General features: G+C 66.9%; 1 protein-coding gene across 1 annotated transcript in view; it reads left to right on the top strand.

Moving 5' to 3' along the window:
- Col6a1 (collagen type VI alpha 1 chain) overlaps positions 1–14,816 on the top strand; it is a 15,750-nt gene extending 934 nt beyond the window's left edge. The window contains exons 2-34 of the mRNA XM_077795437.1: positions 538–667; positions 1,588–1,788; positions 1,980–2,139; positions 2,393–2,521; positions 2,601–2,621; positions 2,742–2,762; positions 2,836–2,880; positions 3,256–3,309; positions 3,501–3,545; positions 3,650–3,676; positions 4,098–4,124; positions 4,197–4,241; positions 4,548–4,601; positions 4,733–4,795; positions 5,445–5,507; positions 5,594–5,647; positions 5,738–5,773; positions 6,083–6,145; positions 7,332–7,394; positions 9,243–9,305; positions 9,487–9,549; positions 9,836–9,886; positions 10,065–10,100; positions 10,288–10,350; positions 10,443–10,508; positions 10,901–10,936; positions 11,320–11,356; positions 11,527–12,020; positions 12,313–12,422; positions 12,509–12,692; positions 12,798–12,978; positions 13,327–13,356; positions 13,473–14,816. Of these exons, the coding sequence (XP_077651563.1) occupies positions 538–667; positions 1,588–1,788; positions 1,980–2,139; positions 2,393–2,521; positions 2,601–2,621; positions 2,742–2,762; positions 2,836–2,880; positions 3,256–3,309; positions 3,501–3,545; positions 3,650–3,676; positions 4,098–4,124; positions 4,197–4,241; positions 4,548–4,601; positions 4,733–4,795; positions 5,445–5,507; positions 5,594–5,647; positions 5,738–5,773; positions 6,083–6,145; positions 7,332–7,394; positions 9,243–9,305; positions 9,487–9,549; positions 9,836–9,886; positions 10,065–10,100; positions 10,288–10,350; positions 10,443–10,508; positions 10,901–10,936; positions 11,320–11,356; positions 11,527–12,020; positions 12,313–12,422; positions 12,509–12,692; positions 12,798–12,978; positions 13,327–13,356; positions 13,473–14,095 (3,338 nt within the window). The 3' untranslated portion in view covers positions 14,096–14,816. The remainder of the gene's footprint in view (positions 1–537; positions 668–1,587; positions 1,789–1,979; positions 2,140–2,392; positions 2,522–2,600; positions 2,622–2,741; positions 2,763–2,835; positions 2,881–3,255; positions 3,310–3,500; positions 3,546–3,649; positions 3,677–4,097; positions 4,125–4,196; positions 4,242–4,547; positions 4,602–4,732; positions 4,796–5,444; positions 5,508–5,593; positions 5,648–5,737; positions 5,774–6,082; positions 6,146–7,331; positions 7,395–9,242; positions 9,306–9,486; positions 9,550–9,835; positions 9,887–10,064; positions 10,101–10,287; positions 10,351–10,442; positions 10,509–10,900; positions 10,937–11,319; positions 11,357–11,526; positions 12,021–12,312; positions 12,423–12,508; positions 12,693–12,797; positions 12,979–13,326; positions 13,357–13,472) is intronic.
- Positions 14,817–15,023: the final 207 nt, after the last annotated feature.

Here is a 15,023-nt window from a genome sequence, read left to right on the forward strand (position 1 = left end):
GCCACAGAGTAGAGTGTCAGGGGCCTGAGGGTCCCAGCCTGCTCCCTGTTTCAGGAAGCTAGGTGTCCGACGAGGTCCCCACCAGGGCCTGGGCTCCAGTCACAGCCCATTCTCAGGAGGACACGCAGCTGGGACACTCCAGAGGGACCCACTCCCAGGGAGCCAATGGCCCTCACTCCCGGTCAGCGTTCTCTTCCTGTGAAGGGCTGTCTTGGGCCCACTGCTGTTGACCCCTTGGACCACCCACCTGGCAGCCGGCCTACAGTCAGGGAGACCCCCGACATAACCTTTGCTGAGGTCATGCCCCGGGGCTTCAGATTCCACCTGAAAAGTTAGCGGGAAGCAGTCCTGAGCAGCCCAGGCCCAGGCTGCAGGCGGGAGGCCTGTGTCTCCTCCTCACCCACCCTGCTGGCCGGGCTCCTCCCTGGGGCTGGGAGCTGTGGCCCACGGCCCTGCTGGTGGGGGATGGGGGTGGCAGGAGCCACTGGCCTGGAGGAGGTGGGCACTGGCCCAGCTCACAGACCCTTCCTGGCCCAGACTGCCCTGTGGACCTGTTCTTTGTGCTGGACACCTCTGAGAGTGTGGCCCTGCGGCTGAAGCCCTATGGGGCCCTGGTGGACAAGGTGAAGTCCTTCACCAAGCGCTTCATCGACAACCTGAGAGACAGGTACGGGCACACGATGGCTGTCCTGGTGTTGGGGGCTCAGGGGACGCAGGCAGAGCTTGACCCCAACGTCCGTCTGAGAGGCTGCTGAGCCCTCCCAGGGTCCTGGTCCAGAAGCTGGCAAGAGCCTGGGGGTGACATAGTGCTGGCCTGGGGCAGCCCTGGCCAACAGAGGGCTGAGGGGGCCAGGGAGGATGTGGGGTTCTCAAGCCCCACACCCAGGAGGAACTGAAGTTCCCCGGGGAAACCCAGTGGGTTCGGGGACCTGGCCCTGAGGTGAGCGGCCTGCTGCCTGGGTGCCCTTAACCAGCTGGGCCCACCCCCTGCCTGCCCATGTGAGCCAGCAGACCCCCTGCCCAGGGCCTGGACAGGAGTTCCCTCGAGTCCCTAGTTCCTGCCACCCATCTGCCTAGTTTCTGGGGTCCCCTGCAGGGCTCTGGGTATGGGGAGGGCACACCCACCCACTGCTGTCCTGCCCATCTGTGGATCTACTGGGGAGCCGGGGACACAAGTGGACAGGGCGGGTGTGTGCCCCAAGAGCCAGGCCCTGCCCCCTCCTGTGACAGGGACCCCTGGAGGGGGTCACATGGGCTCCTCTAGTGCAGACCTCAGCCCTGGCCCCACCCATCCCTGCTGACCAGCTGACCAGGTGGAGGAAGGAGGGGTGGTGTGCACTGTCCTTGGGGGGCAGCTCTGCAGTAGCCGGGTGACTCAGTGGCCCCTGGGGGTGTCCTTGATCCCTCTGCTGAAGCTCTCCTGCCTCAGTTTCCCCACCTGTGAGACTGAGAGCCCCAGGCTGTGCTCTCTAATCCACATGGGGACTCCAGTGGTGCCATTTGGAACTGACCTGCCCTGCCCACACGCCCACTGCGCACCTCCCAGGGCAGGGCTGTGGCCCTGAGAGGATGCCGTGTGGTCTGCAGGTACTACCGGTGTGACCGCAACCTGGTGTGGAACGCAGGCGCCCTGCACTACAGCGATGAGGTGGAGATCATCCGCGGGCTCACACGCATGCCCAGCGGGCGCGATGAGCTCAAGGCCAGCGTGGACGCTGTCAAGTACTTCGGCAAGGGCACCTACACTGACTGCGCCATCAAGAAGGGGCTGGAGGAGCTGCTCATCGGGTGAGTGGTCCTCGCGTTGGAAGCTGAGGCTTTTAGAAAGATGTGGCCCCCCCAGAACTTCTCCATCTCAGCACTGTAGGGTCAGGACGGAGGCAGCAGCCCTACCCGGGCCTCTGCTCTGTGGGTCCCGACCCTGCAGCTCCGGGTTCTGAGCTGGGGAGCTAAGGGGCCTCCCACCGCCCGCCCTCCAGGGGCTCCCACCTGAAGGAGAACAAGTACCTGATCGTGGTGACCGATGGGCACCCACTGGAGGGCTACAAGGAGCCGTGTGGCGGCCTGGAGGACGCCGTGAATGAGGCCAAACACCTGGGCATCAAGGTCTTCTCCGTGGCCATCACGCCCGACCACCTGGTGAGCGCCCTGCCTCTCCTGGGCCCTGGACACATGGGCGGGCGCCACCTGCCCACAGACCCCGCACGGCCTGCACACGCTTGGCACCTGCCAGGACCCTGGTGCGGCCAGGGGGTGGGGACCCTCCAGCATGTGGCCCCCGCCGTTGACAGGATCTACCGGGAGGCTGAGGCGCTGAGCACCCGGCACGGCCTGCGCCCCCCGGCCGCCCGCCCCAGCCCCCGGCCTCACGCGTGCCCACCTCTGCCCCCAGGAGCCGCGATTGAGCATCATCGCCACCGACCACACGTACCGGCGCAACTTCACGGCGGCAGACTGGGGACAGAGCCGCGGCGCGGAGGAGGCCATCAGTCAGACCATGGACACCATCGTGGACATGATAGTGAGCGCCCGCCCGCCTGCCCGCCACGCGGGGCCAGCGCCCCGGGCAGAGGGTAACCTGCGTCCCCCTTTCCTTTCAGAAAAACAACGTGGAGCAAGTGGTAAGAACCCCGCCCCCGCCCCCAGCCCCGCCCCGCGCCTCCCTCGGCCTCTGCCCGGCTCCTGCGCCTCCCGCGACGAACTGACCCTCTGACCGCTCTGTCGGTGCTTTCCCCCCGCAGTGCTGCTCCTTCGAGTGCCAGGTGAGTGTGGCCCCGTCCCGCCCCGCCCCTACCCGCCCCCTGAGCTCCCAGCTGACGCCCCCCTGTCTTGCAGCCCGCCAGAGGACCACCAGGACCTCGGGGCGACCCTGGGTATGAGGTGAGTGCCGCACCTGCCCCTGCTCATGTCGGGCACCGCACCCTGCGTCCCTCTCCGCCCCTGGCCCAGCTGGTGGGTCCAGGAAGGAGTGTGGACTGGGTGGGGTGGGGCGGGAGACTGAGGGTCGCAGCTCAGGTGAACCTGAGCTCAGTCAGTGGCCAGCGTTCACACCCTGGGAGACGCCCGCCCACCTGCCCGGGTTTCTGGGGCCCTGAGCCGAGCCCCAGCCCTGTGGGCGTCTGTGCTGGACCACCTGCTGGCCTGGTGGACAGGCCTGAGCCTCAGGGGAGGGGCCTTGAGGCTGGGTGGTCGCTGGGACTGGACAGGGTCTCTGCGGACTTTCCCAGCTCCTAACCCGCTGTGCCTGTCCTCCAGGGAGAACGAGGCAAGCCAGGCCTCCCAGGAGAGAAGGGAGAAGCCGGAGACCCTGTGAGTGCCCGCCCCTGGCTGGGGTGGGAATGGGAAGCCTGAGGTTGGGGAGTGGACTGAAGAAACTTCCAGAAGGAGGGTGGCTGCTGAGCACCGGCGGCGTGGACCCACAGGCCTGAGAGGGAGTGGGGTGAGGCCAGCTGGGGGGCCTGGTGCCCCCTGCAGGGTGTCTGACCTCTCCTCTCTTCCAGGGAAGACCCGGGGACCTCGGGCCAGTCGGGTACCAGGGGATGAAGGTGCGTGTCCCTCCTCCAGAGTGGCCCTCGGGTCTGGGTGGGTCCGGTGCCCTGCCCTGAGCCCCCGCAGGGCCATGACCCCCTCCCCCCTGCTTCCTCTACAGGGAGAGAAAGGGAGCCGTGGGGAGAAGGTGAGTGTGGCCTCAGGACCGTCTTTATGGAGCAGCATGCACCCCTCCTGGACCATGGGCATTGCTGGGGACACCGGCCCCAGCCCCTCGCCACACCGCACACCTGGGAGGAGGAGGCTGATTCCAGGACTGGGCCCTGGGCTCTGTGGCCTTCTGGCCCTGGGCCAGCAAGGGCAGGGGACCAGGGCCCATCACTCTCACCCCACCCAGGCTGTGCTCCTCTGTTGGTTCCCTGTCTCCCTCCTATCCTTGGACCCCCGCCCCCCGGCAGTGGCGGGCACTCCCTTGGGCTCAGGGTGACTTTGCATTGGCAGGGGCCTCCTGCCAGGCTCCCTGCACCACCACGTCTGCTGGGCGGGACTGAAGCGGGGGCCAGGCCAGGCAGGGCCCCACCTCTCACTCTCCCTTCCTGTCTCCGCAGGGCTCCAGGGGACCCAAGGGCTACAAGGTGAGTGGGCGGGTGCTGTGGTGGGGCCCCTCCTGGGCCTGGCCTCTCTCTCACCCTCCCGTTGTCTCCCAGGGTGAGAAAGGCAAGCGAGGCATTGACGGAGTGGACGGAATGAAGGTCAGCTCAGGACGGAGGGCTGGGTGGGAGGAGGGGCACAGCCCGTTGTCCACCCCTCCCCGTGAGCAGGGGCGGTCTCAAGGGTGGACACTCCCAGAGGACTGGGTGATGTGAAGCCACGAGGTGTCACCTGTGGATATTCCCTGTCCAGAACCAGGCCCCAGGGGACCCTAAGCTGCCCAGTTAAGCTCAGAGGGTCGTAGGGGAGGCTCTCCTGGAGGCCCTGGTCGGGCCGGAGCCAGGGAGGTGACAGCCGATGGGCCTCGGGCTGCCAGCCGACCACCTCCTACCCTTTTCCTCCTTCAGGGGGAGACGGGGTACCCAGGCCTTCCAGGATGCAAGGGCTCGCCAGGGTTTGATGTAAGTCTCTCCCCATCCTCCTGCCCTCCTGCACGGCTCTGCGTGTCTGCCGACGCTGGGCCGCGGGTGGTGCGCCTGGGATGCCCACGGCCTCCGCTGGCCCTGACCTGTCTCCTGCTGACTTCTCACAGGGCGCTCAAGGCCCCCCCGGCCCCAAGGGAGATGCCGGCGCCTTTGGCCTGAAGGGAGAGAAGGTGAGTGGCCGTGGCCCGTGAGGCCCTCTGGGAGCGCTCTGCCCCACGCACAGGCTCCAGCCTCCCTGGCCATGGTCGGGGGCAGGCAGGGTGATGACAGGGAGATGGGAAACAGTCTTCGTAGACCCACAGGTCAGCTTCCCGCCCCAAATCCTCCCTTTATGGGGAAAGTCCAGGACCCTGGTCGCCCAGCAGGGGAGCCCAGTGGAGGGCCTCAGGTCTGTGGAAGCCCACAGTCCTGTTGTGGGGTTTCTCTGGGGTTCATCAGTGAAGCCAGAAGCCTGGGAGGTTGAAGGGGGTGACTTTGCCCCAGATGTGAGGACAAATGGTTTGGGGTCTCGTCCTGGAGTTTGCACACGACCCTCTAGGCCCGGGTTGGGGGTGTGGACCTGGCAGCACAGGTCTTCCCCTCCCGGTCAGGTCAGGTGTTGGGGCTGGACCCTGAGAGGCAAAACTGATGGTCCAGGAGGTTTTCCTGCAGTTGTGGAGCCCAAGAGTCCAGGTTGGGGCTCATGTGTCTTGGTCAGCACACACTGAGCTTGCGTGAGGAGGGTGGGCATGGGGCCACTCCTCCCAGGACGGCCTGGTGTGAACCCCCATGGGCTGCACCCCAACATCGAGCGTCTGTGACCCCTCTGACCTTCCCTAGGGTGCACCTGGAGCGGATGGGGAGGCTGGGAGACCCGGAAACTCAGGGCCACCGGGAGACGAGGTGAGAACTGCATGAGCCGGGGTGTGACGGACACGGGGCTCTCGGCCAAGGACCTGGACAGATGGTGGCACCCTTGTCCTCCCTAGGGTGAGCCTGGAGAGCCTGGTCCCCCTGGAGAGAAAGGAGAGGCTGGTGACGAGGTGAGCCCCTGGCCCATCCCCACCCAGGGCTGTGCTGACCTCTCTGTCCCTCCCGCACCCAAGCTGACCTCTCTGTCCCTCCCTCACCAGGGGAACACAGGACCGGACGGCCCCCCTGGAGAGAGGGTGAGTCAACAGGGCTTCGCCATCCTCCTCCCCGCAGAGGCCGTGCCCCCTGGGCAGGTCCACAGCACCTGTGGGGGCTGGAGGGTCTCAGCTGGGTGTCCAGGAGCCTGGGCAAGGACAGAGAAGCTGCTGCCAGGGTTTTGTCCCGTGGGCCGTGTCTGGGCCTCGGGTCCCTCAAGCTCTCTGGAGGCGGGTGGGAGCAGAGGAGCAGGGCCCAGCCTCTGGGATGATGTGGCTGGAGACCACCACCAGCCTCCAGCCCACCTGCCCAGTGAGAGCCTGCCCAGAGCTTTCCCCTCCTCCATGCAGGGTGGCCCTGGAGAAAGAGGACCTCGGGGGACCCCAGGCATGCGGGGGCCAAGAGGAGACCCAGTAAGTCACCGTCCTGGGGCTGGGCCATGGGCATCAGGACCTCGGGACACACCACACAGACCTGCTGTCCAGAGCGGCCCTTCTGCTTCCAGCATCAGCCAGGCAGCCGTGCCTGCGTGTGGTCACCCCAGGGCCCAGGGTCCTCCGTGGAGCAGCTGAGGGTCCTGGGGAGGCCAGGAGAGCAGAGTCACTGTGGAGGGTGACAGGAACCAGTCCCCTCCTGGTCAGAGTGGCAGGATGGACGGATTGGTCTCCAGGACCTGTTGGTCCCTGTCCATGCCCTCCCGACAGAGCTGCCACGGGTGCTCGGCCACGGGGGCTGGGCCACGGGTGCTCGGCCATCTTTACCAGGCATTCCCTCCAGCGCCCCATCTGGCGGCCAGAGAGTCTCGACCAGGACGAGCAGCTCAGCCGGCTGGGCCCTCGCCCCATCCTGGCTTCTTGGGGGGGCTTTCTTTGTTAGAATTTCAGGAGTGAGACATTGGATCAAAATCCCAGCGGTCAGCGCTGAGGGTGGTTTAGCGGGAAGTCTGGGCCCCACCAGCTGAGTGCCTCCATGGCTGGCATGTCCAGGAGGCAGTGTGGGGCTCTCTGTCCTGTGACGGCGGGCAGCGGCTGTACCCGGGTGGGCCCCTGTGCGTCTTGCTGGAGAGCAGAGGGGACAGCCTAGGGGTCAGGCACAGCCCCAGGCCTCAGAGGCAGTGTCCATCTGCCCTTGCAGACACAATGCCCTCGTCTTGTCCCAGCACAGGACACCCAGATCCCTCTCACAGTGGCCACTCAGGCTGCAGATTCTCCTGAACAGAGCCCAGCAGGGCCAGGGGCCACTCCCAGGCTGGGCCTCAGAGCCCTGGGAGAGGGGAATGGGGGGCAGCCTCTGGGGGCTCAGGACAAGCTGCTGGCCTCCTCAGTGGCCTCCTGAGAAAATGGGAGGACACCCCAGGCCACGCTCCTGGGCCTCTTTCCTGGCAGAGGTATGAGGGGCCAGGAGGGGAGTGTTGAGAAGGACAGTAGAGTCCCAGTGCCCACTGTGGGCCCTGGCTGCCTGGCTCTGCCTGCCCCGAGTCCTTTAGACCCCTGCAGCCCTTGCCTGATGACCACCTGGCCTCTGGCCACAGGCAGCCATCCACCACTGGGGGCAGCCACGGGGCCGAGCTGCCACCCTCATGGGCTTAATTCTTTCCAGGGTGAAGCTGGACCCCAAGGAGACCAAGGGAGAGAAGGCCCCGCGGGCGTCCCTGGAGACCCGGTAGGGACCGGTCCGCCAGCGCCACCTGCCCCAGGCGCAGTGTGCTGGTACCCCCACCACCGGGGTGGGTCCCCCTGGGCACCTCGACTGCTGCGAGTGCCGTAGAGCACATTCCCCCCCGTCAGCTGCAGGGGCAGCGTGGCCACCTGGACCAGCTGGTGCTGATGGTGATGGAGGGACCAGCTCCTGTGGCCTGTGACAGATGTGAACAGAGGCCCCAGACGCTGACCTCCTTGCTGTGGGGAGAGGGTGCTCGGGGAGCAGAGGGGGCACAGGGACCTGGCAGCACTGGTCACTTGGCAGCAGGTGCTGCTGGGGGTAGCCACTCTCCCTGGGACACGTGGAGGCCTCCAGGTGGCCCAGACAGTGAGCATCTGGGCTGCTGGCAGTTTGCTTGATGGACAGAGGAGCTTGCAGCCCGCTGGAGCCCCCAGTCCATGGTGAAAGAGGTGATGAGAGCAGGGCAGCTGCTTCAATGCTGGCCACTCCAGCAAGAGCAGGCCCAGGCTGGGGAGGCGTGAGGACCGCTGGCCCAAGTGGCGCTGCTGTGGCCCCGGAGGAGGAGGTTCTGGGAAACGGTGCTTCTTCAAGTCCAGGAACCCAGAGCACGCGGGAAGCACCACTCCTCTCTCGGGGCCTTGCCGGCCTCCCCTGCCTGCGCCCCACCCACCCATGGAGGCGTGGTCCCTGCTCCACCAGGAGTGGGCTGCCCAACAGGACTGGTGGGGCCTTTGGGTGCCCCAGAGGTGCCCACCAGTGAGTCACCTGCTCCCTGAAACTGCGAGTATCAAGTTTCTCATGGGGACAGTGGCACCCACCAGAACAGGCCTCCTGCTCCTGGCTGGGCCCAGGTTCTCCTCTGCACCCTCTCACCTGTCCCCTCCCACATGCCAAGGCCGGATCTCATCCACTGTGAGCCCAAGCTGAAGGGCTGCTGGTCCTCCACAAGGCCAGGTGCAGCCTGCTGACAGTGCCATGCTGACACCAGGCAGGGCAGCAGCTGGCCAGGCCCAGCTGTGTGCATGGTCAGGGTGGGGCCCATGTCAAGGCCAGTGGCTCCTGCTACCAGCAGAGGTCCAGAGACCCACGGCTCGGGGAAAGGCCACGCAGGAGCCAGTGTGGCACCAGCACCAGGCTGGCCCAGCAGGGCCTCCTTGGGGGACACCTGATGTGGCCAGCACAGAGGGCAGACCCCTGACCAGCCTGGTGGGCTCCTGTGCTTCCTCTGGCCTGGCTGCAGTGTCAGGTGCTCAGGGCACTGAGACTCACCCTGGGGGCTGCGGCAGGAGGAGGCTGCAGAGCCGGGGTCCAGGGTGGGCTCAGGGTGGGCTCAGGGTGGGCTCAGGGTGGCCAGGCCTTGGGCAGCTCTGGAGACCCTGCCCCGGGCCAGCGCTGGGGCTTCAGGGATGCATGGGCACCTGGGCAGGGCGGGTCCTGCATTTCAGGCAGAGACCCAAGCTGTCCCCACCCTTGTGTTTGGGGATCTAGAGATCAAGGGGCTGGACACTTGAGTGGGCAGGGCCATCAGAGGTGGTGGGGTAGGACCCTTCCAGCCAGAACTGCCTCTGTGGCCGGCCAGAGCCTGAGAGTCACCCTCTGCCCTGGCCTGCAGAGGCCCCAGAGGAGGGCCGCCCGGGGGCACCGTGGCGGGCAGCCTGACCTGACCACATCCCAGTATCAGCACCCGAATCCCCACTGTGGAGGCGCCCAGGGGTCTGGGTGTCTCCCCTCAGGGTGGGACCTGGATCCTCCGTGTGCCGGTGGTGCCTGGCGGTCACAGGAGGAAGGCCAGGGAGGGTCTGGGCCCGGGCAGCGAGCGTGGGGTCCCACGGTGTCTCCATCTCTCAGGGTGAGCCTGGCCCCATCGGACCTAAAGGATACCGAGGAGACCAGGGTCCCCCAGGGTCTGAGGTGAGTACCCGCCCCACCCGAGGAGCCAGCCCCGAGTGTCCACCCCATGCCAGTCCCTCCAGCCTCGGACACCCTGGCCAGGGGGACTTGGCTCCCGTTCTGCCCCGACCCTGGCTCCCTCGGGGGAGCTCTGCTCTGGGCCCGCATTGTGTGACCTGGCTGTCACCCTCCCTCTCCTTAGGGTCTCAGAGGAGCCCCAGGACCTGCTGGCCCCCCTGGAGACCCGGGGCTGATGGGCCAAAGGGTGAGTGTCTAGGGCACAGCCCTGTGGGCTGCTGTCCAGCGTCCAGAAGCCCTGGAGGCCCCAGCCCTGGCTTGACCCTGGGGTTTGTGCCCGACAGGAGCATTCAGACTGGCTCCCAGTGTGAGGACCTCAGCCAGTCCTGGGGAGGGACGGCCTCCTGGGGAGGGACGGGCCTCCTGGGGAGGGACGGCCTCCTGGGGAGGGAGGCCCCACAGGCGGGCAGGAGGGCGCTGGGGACCGCCGTGCTCCCTGCCGGCCCCAGAGACAGTGCGGTGTCTGCCCCCAGGGTGAAGACGGCCCCCCTGGAAACGGCACCGAGGGCTTCCCCGGCTTCCCCGTAAGTGCCCAGGCCACCCCAGAGCCCCGGGCTGCCTCGGCGCCTGGCCCTGCCCTCCGCTGGCTGGGGAATTTGGGAGCCGGGCCTCTGCTGGGCCTGGACCCCGTCCCCCTGTGATGGCCCGGCTGGCCTCCCTCCTGTGTGTGAACCCGTGTGACCGTCTCCATCGTCTCCACAGGGCTACCCAGGCAGCAGGGGCCCCCCTGGGCTGAACGTGAGTACCCCCCGGGTCCAGGGCGTGGGACCAGGCCGCCTGACAGACGTGTGTCCCGCACGCCCGCATTCCCACGGGGGCACGTGTGCTGGCACGCACACTCCTGGTGGCCCCAGGGACACCCAGCCGTGCCCACACCCCCCCGTCCCCACCAAGACGCTGCTGACCTGAGTGTTGTCCCCTGCAGGGCACCAAAGGCTACCCCGGCCTCAAGGGGGACGAGGGTGAAGCTGGGGACCCTGGCGAGGATGTAAGTGGGGTGAGCCCTCAGGGGTCTGGGTGGGCCGCGGGCCCCGCGCCTGGGGTGCACCTGGCCTCGACTGACCACTCCCTTCCCTCCAGAACAATGACATCGCACCTCGCGGCGTCAAAGGGGCAAAGGGGCACCGAGGGCCCGAGGGCCCGCAGGTGGGTGACGCGCAGGGGACTGCTGAGAGGGGGGGCAGGGAGTAGGTGGGAGGCCGGGGGCCTCGACAGGGGATCCCAGGGAAGCTCTGTGGACCTGTGGCTCCTGGGGAGGGGTGGTCACCAGGATCAGGGCACTGTCCCAGGGCAGCCAAGCCATGTCCAGGAGGCGTGGGCACCCTGGGGTGGGGACCAGGTGAATCTGGACCTGCAGGAAACATTCCCTGCCAGGCAGACCCTGTGGGCGGCTGGACCACAGCAGGAGGAGGTCGAGCTGAGAAGGCCTGACCAGGCAGGCCTGCCAGGGTCAGCAGTGGGCAGTGGTTTCCCGCAGGACTCGTGGACTCCCTGGCAGGCACCTCCCCGTCAAAGCCCTCTTCTATCTGCCCCCACAGGGACCTCCAGGAAGCACAGGACCCCCCGGGCCAGACGTAAGTGGGGACTCTGCGGTTGTCCTCTGAGCCTGACCACTGCACGCCCACGGGCTGGCGTGTGGTCATGATCCCTGTACAGAGGGGCTGTGGCAGCTGGCCCCGTATGACGCCACAGGGGGTGCTCGGTGGCCATGAGGGAAGTGTGACCAGGGGATTTGTGATGGTCTGGGGGACATGTGGTGGTCATGTGTTGGTGACCATGTCCAGTGCCATGTCAGTGCCTGCCCAGAGCAGGCACCTGGATCATGAAAACCCTCGTCCAGAACCAGGGGACTATCCCAGGGCAGCAGAGCCACATCCAGGAGGGCGTGGGCACCCTGAGGTCCTGGGGTGACCAGGATGCCCCAGCCCAGAGCTGCCCACCGTCCCCTCTCCCCCAGGAATGTGAGATCTTGGACATCATCATGAAAATGTGCTGTGAGTACCTTGGAATGACCGTCCTAGTGAGAACTTGTTCCCGCCAGCCCAGTGCACGCTGCTGCACTCCAGAGGGGTCTCTGACCCAGGGAGGGGCAGGGTGGGCAGGCGGGTAGGGCCCTGGGCAGCAGTGGGCAGTCCTGCCTCCTGTAACCCCCCCCTTCTTCCAGCCTGCTGCGGTGAGTGCCACTTCGCCCCCCACGAGGGTAACTCAAGGGCTTCTGCTGGCGATGGAACCCGCCCCATCTGCAGCCGCGGAGCCGTGACCACACCTGCCCCCCCATCCCCTCCCGAGGGCCACCGCAGCCTGCACCCTGGGGTGCTGCGGTCCCCTCCACTCTTTCCCAGCAGCTGCAGATCCCCTGGGCAGCCTGGGGCAGGAACCCACCCCTGTCCTGCCCTTGCTCCCCATGGGGTCTGGGATCCAGTGGGGGACGGGGGCAGGGAGCAGCCTGAGGAGCCGCAGGAAGGGCCAGCAGGACCTCCGTGTTGGGAGAGGTCCTGGCTGACCCCCCCCCCCCCGCCCCCAGAGTGCAAGTGTGGCCCCATCGACATCCTCTTCGTGCTGGACAGCTCCGAGAGCATCGGCCTGCAGAACTTTGAGATCGCCAAGGACTTCATCATCAAGGTCATTGACCGGCTGAGCAGGGACGAGCTGGTCAAGGTGAGGCCCGCAGCCCCTGCTGAGGCACCCCGGGGGCTGGACGGTCCAGATCTTGCCGTGCAGGACGCGCGCCCAGCGTCCCACCAGCCAGGCCCACCAGCCCCCTCGGGTGCTGTGCTCCCTGCTCTTGGGGCCTGGCCTGAGCTCGGGGGCTCCCAGAGCCCCACCCTCAAGGGTGATGGTGGGAGGGCTGCAGGCTGGGCCTGCATGGGCCCTGTGAGCCGGCTGGCCCCCGGAGGGACAGTGCCAGGCATGGGGGCAGGCTCCCAGCTGCCGCCTGGTCCTCCCGCAGTTTGAGCCGGGGCAGTCGCACGCTGGCGTGGTGCAGTACAGCCACAACCAGATGCAGGAGCACGTGGACCTGCGCAGCCCCAACATCCGCAACGCCCAGGAGTTCAAGGAGTGAGTGGGCCACCTCCCAGCCCCTGGCCCAGTCCCCCCGGCCTGGCCTGGCCCAGCCTGACCAGCCTGGCCCTCTTCTCCGGCAGAGCCGTCAAGAAGCTGCAGTGGATGGCGGGTGGCACCTTTACAGGCGAGGCCCTGCAGTACACCCGGGACCGGCTGCTGCCGCCCACCCAGAATGACCGCATCGCCCTGGTCATCACTGATGGACGCTCGGACACCCAGAGGGATACCACTCCACTCAGTGTGCTCTGTGGCCCCGACATCCAGGTGGGCGGGCACCCGGCCACAGCGCCACTGGGGAGTGTGCTGCCACCTGGGCTCCTCCCTGGGGAGGAGAGCCACTGAGCCGTGCCCGCCCTGTTCCGTCCTCAGGTGGTCTCTGTGGGCATCAAGGACGTGTTTGGCTTTGTCGCGAGCTCTGACCAGCTCAACGTCATTTCCTGCCAAGGCCTGTCGTCCCCGGGCCGGCCGGGCATCTCCCTGGAGAAAGAAAACTATGCAGAGCTGCTGGACGATGCTTTCCTGAAGAACATCACGGCCCAGATATGCATAGGTGGGAGAGGCCGCTCAGACCCCCGGCCGGGCAGGAGGCAGGAGGGCCAGGGGCTCCACGGAGGCCGTGGTCAGCAGACTCAGGCCTTCCTGCACAGGCACCTGGTCAGCAGCCCAGCAGGGAGCCCCTGCCTGCAGACCATGCTGCGCCTTTGAGCTGCAGTGTCCCCATGCTCAGGAGCAGTGAGGCTCTGCTCCCGCCCTCTGTGGGGGAGTGAGGGCCAGGAATGGAGCCTGGGGACCCTCTGCCACTCCCGAGTCAGGGACCTGCCCTCCTGGAAGAACCAAGCCTGGGTGGGTATGGGTCGTGGGGTCGGAGCTCCATGTGTGTGGGGTCTTCTCTTTGCAGACAAGAAGTGTCCAGACTACACCTGCCCAGGTCAGTATCAGGGCTGGTGGCGGGGAGGGCAGGGTGCCTAGAGGCTCAGCACCCTGTGGCCGGCCCGCGGAGCTGTCGGGGCCTGGTGTTCACGGCTGCCTTCCCCCGCCCCACAGTCACCTTCTCCGCCCCGGCCGACATCACCATCCTTCTGGACGGCTCGGCCAGCGTGGGCAGCCACAACTTCGACACCACCAGGCACTTCGCCAAGCGCCTGGCAGAGCGCTTCCTGTCCGCCAGCCGGGCGGACCCCTCACAGGACGTGCGGGTGGCGGTGGTACAGTACAGCGGCCCTGGCCAGCAGAGGCCTGGGCGGGGCGCCCTGCAGTTTCTGCAGAACTACACCGTGCTGGCCAGCGTGGTGGACAGCATGGATTTCTTCAATGATGCCACCGATGTCAACGATGCCCTGAGCTATGTCACACGCTTCTACCGTGAGGCCTCCTCAGGAGCCGCCAAGAAGAAGGTGCTGCTGTTCTCGGACGGCAACTCGCAGGGGGCCACGGCGGCGGCCATCGAGAAGGCCGTGCAAGAGGCCCAACGGGCGGGCATCGAGGTCTTTGTGGTGGTGGTGGGTCACCAGGTGAATGAGCCCCACATCCGCGTGCTGGTCACTGGCAAGACGGCCGAGTACGACGTGGCCTTTGGAGAGCGCCACCTGTTTCGCGTGCCCAGCTACCAGGCCCTGCTGCGTGGTGTCTTCTACCAGACCGTGTCTAGGAAGGTGGCGCAGGGCTAGGGCACGGGCACGGCAGGCCTCTCCGCATGCCCCCCAGAGCCAGCAGGAAGAGCCGGACGGAGTCGTCCTGGCCACCACAGGGAGACGTCCAGGGGAGAGGGGCTCTGCCAGCACCGGGCCCCCGAGCTTGGCCTGGGCCTCCACAGCTTGCCTGGTGGTACCTGGTCACCCCCTCCCTCGTCCTCGCAGGCCTCCCTTCCCCTCCTGGCTGTGTCCCTCCAGCTCGCCTCCTTCCTCCCCAGATGACCGCTGGTGTCCTCTAAGTCCCGCAGAAGGTCTTCTTCCGCCCGCACCCACACTCGGTCCTGGTGGCCCTGCCCATCGCCCCGGGGGGTGTTGCACTGTGAGTTCCTTCTGCAGATCCTCCAGCACCACCCCCAAGGGGTGGCCTCCCACTAACCGGGTGCCCCAGTGACCCCTGCAGACCTCGGCCCTGGCCCTCGGGCCGTGAAGCTCAGGACGGCTAAGAGCTGAGCTGTTCTGAGGACAGAGGTGCTGCCTGCAAGGGCCCCACTGAGCAGAGCCGGTCGAGCCAAGGAGTGCCCCAAGGACAGCCCAGGCCCTCCTCAGTCATGCCGCACCGGTGGCCTGTCCCCTCTCAGCTGGCCTGTCCTCTCCACGTTTCCCATGTGGCCTGTCCTCCCTAGGCTGGCCTGTCCTTTTCCTGTTTCCCTGGGCCCTGCCCCAGGCCATGATCTCTGCTAATAAAGGTCTCCACTCCTCTCTGGCTCTTCCCTGCTGGACTGTGCTTCGAAGGCCTCTAGGTTGGGAGGTGCTGCCCTCGGTGGGACAACACCGTAACGCTGCCCGTGGCGCCTAGGGAGATGTGACAGTGATCTCAGCCCATCTTCAGGCAGAGGGGGGGAGGCCCAGCATCCAGGCTCAGGGTCGGGGACCAGGTCTCCACAGGCTGGGTGCAACCACATTC

Source organism: Urocitellus parryii, chromosome 2 (genome assembly GCF_045843805.1).
Source record: "Urocitellus parryii isolate mUroPar1 chromosome 2, mUroPar1.hap1, whole genome shotgun sequence".
Lineage (NCBI taxonomy): Eukaryota > Metazoa > Chordata > Mammalia > Rodentia > Sciuridae > Urocitellus > Urocitellus parryii.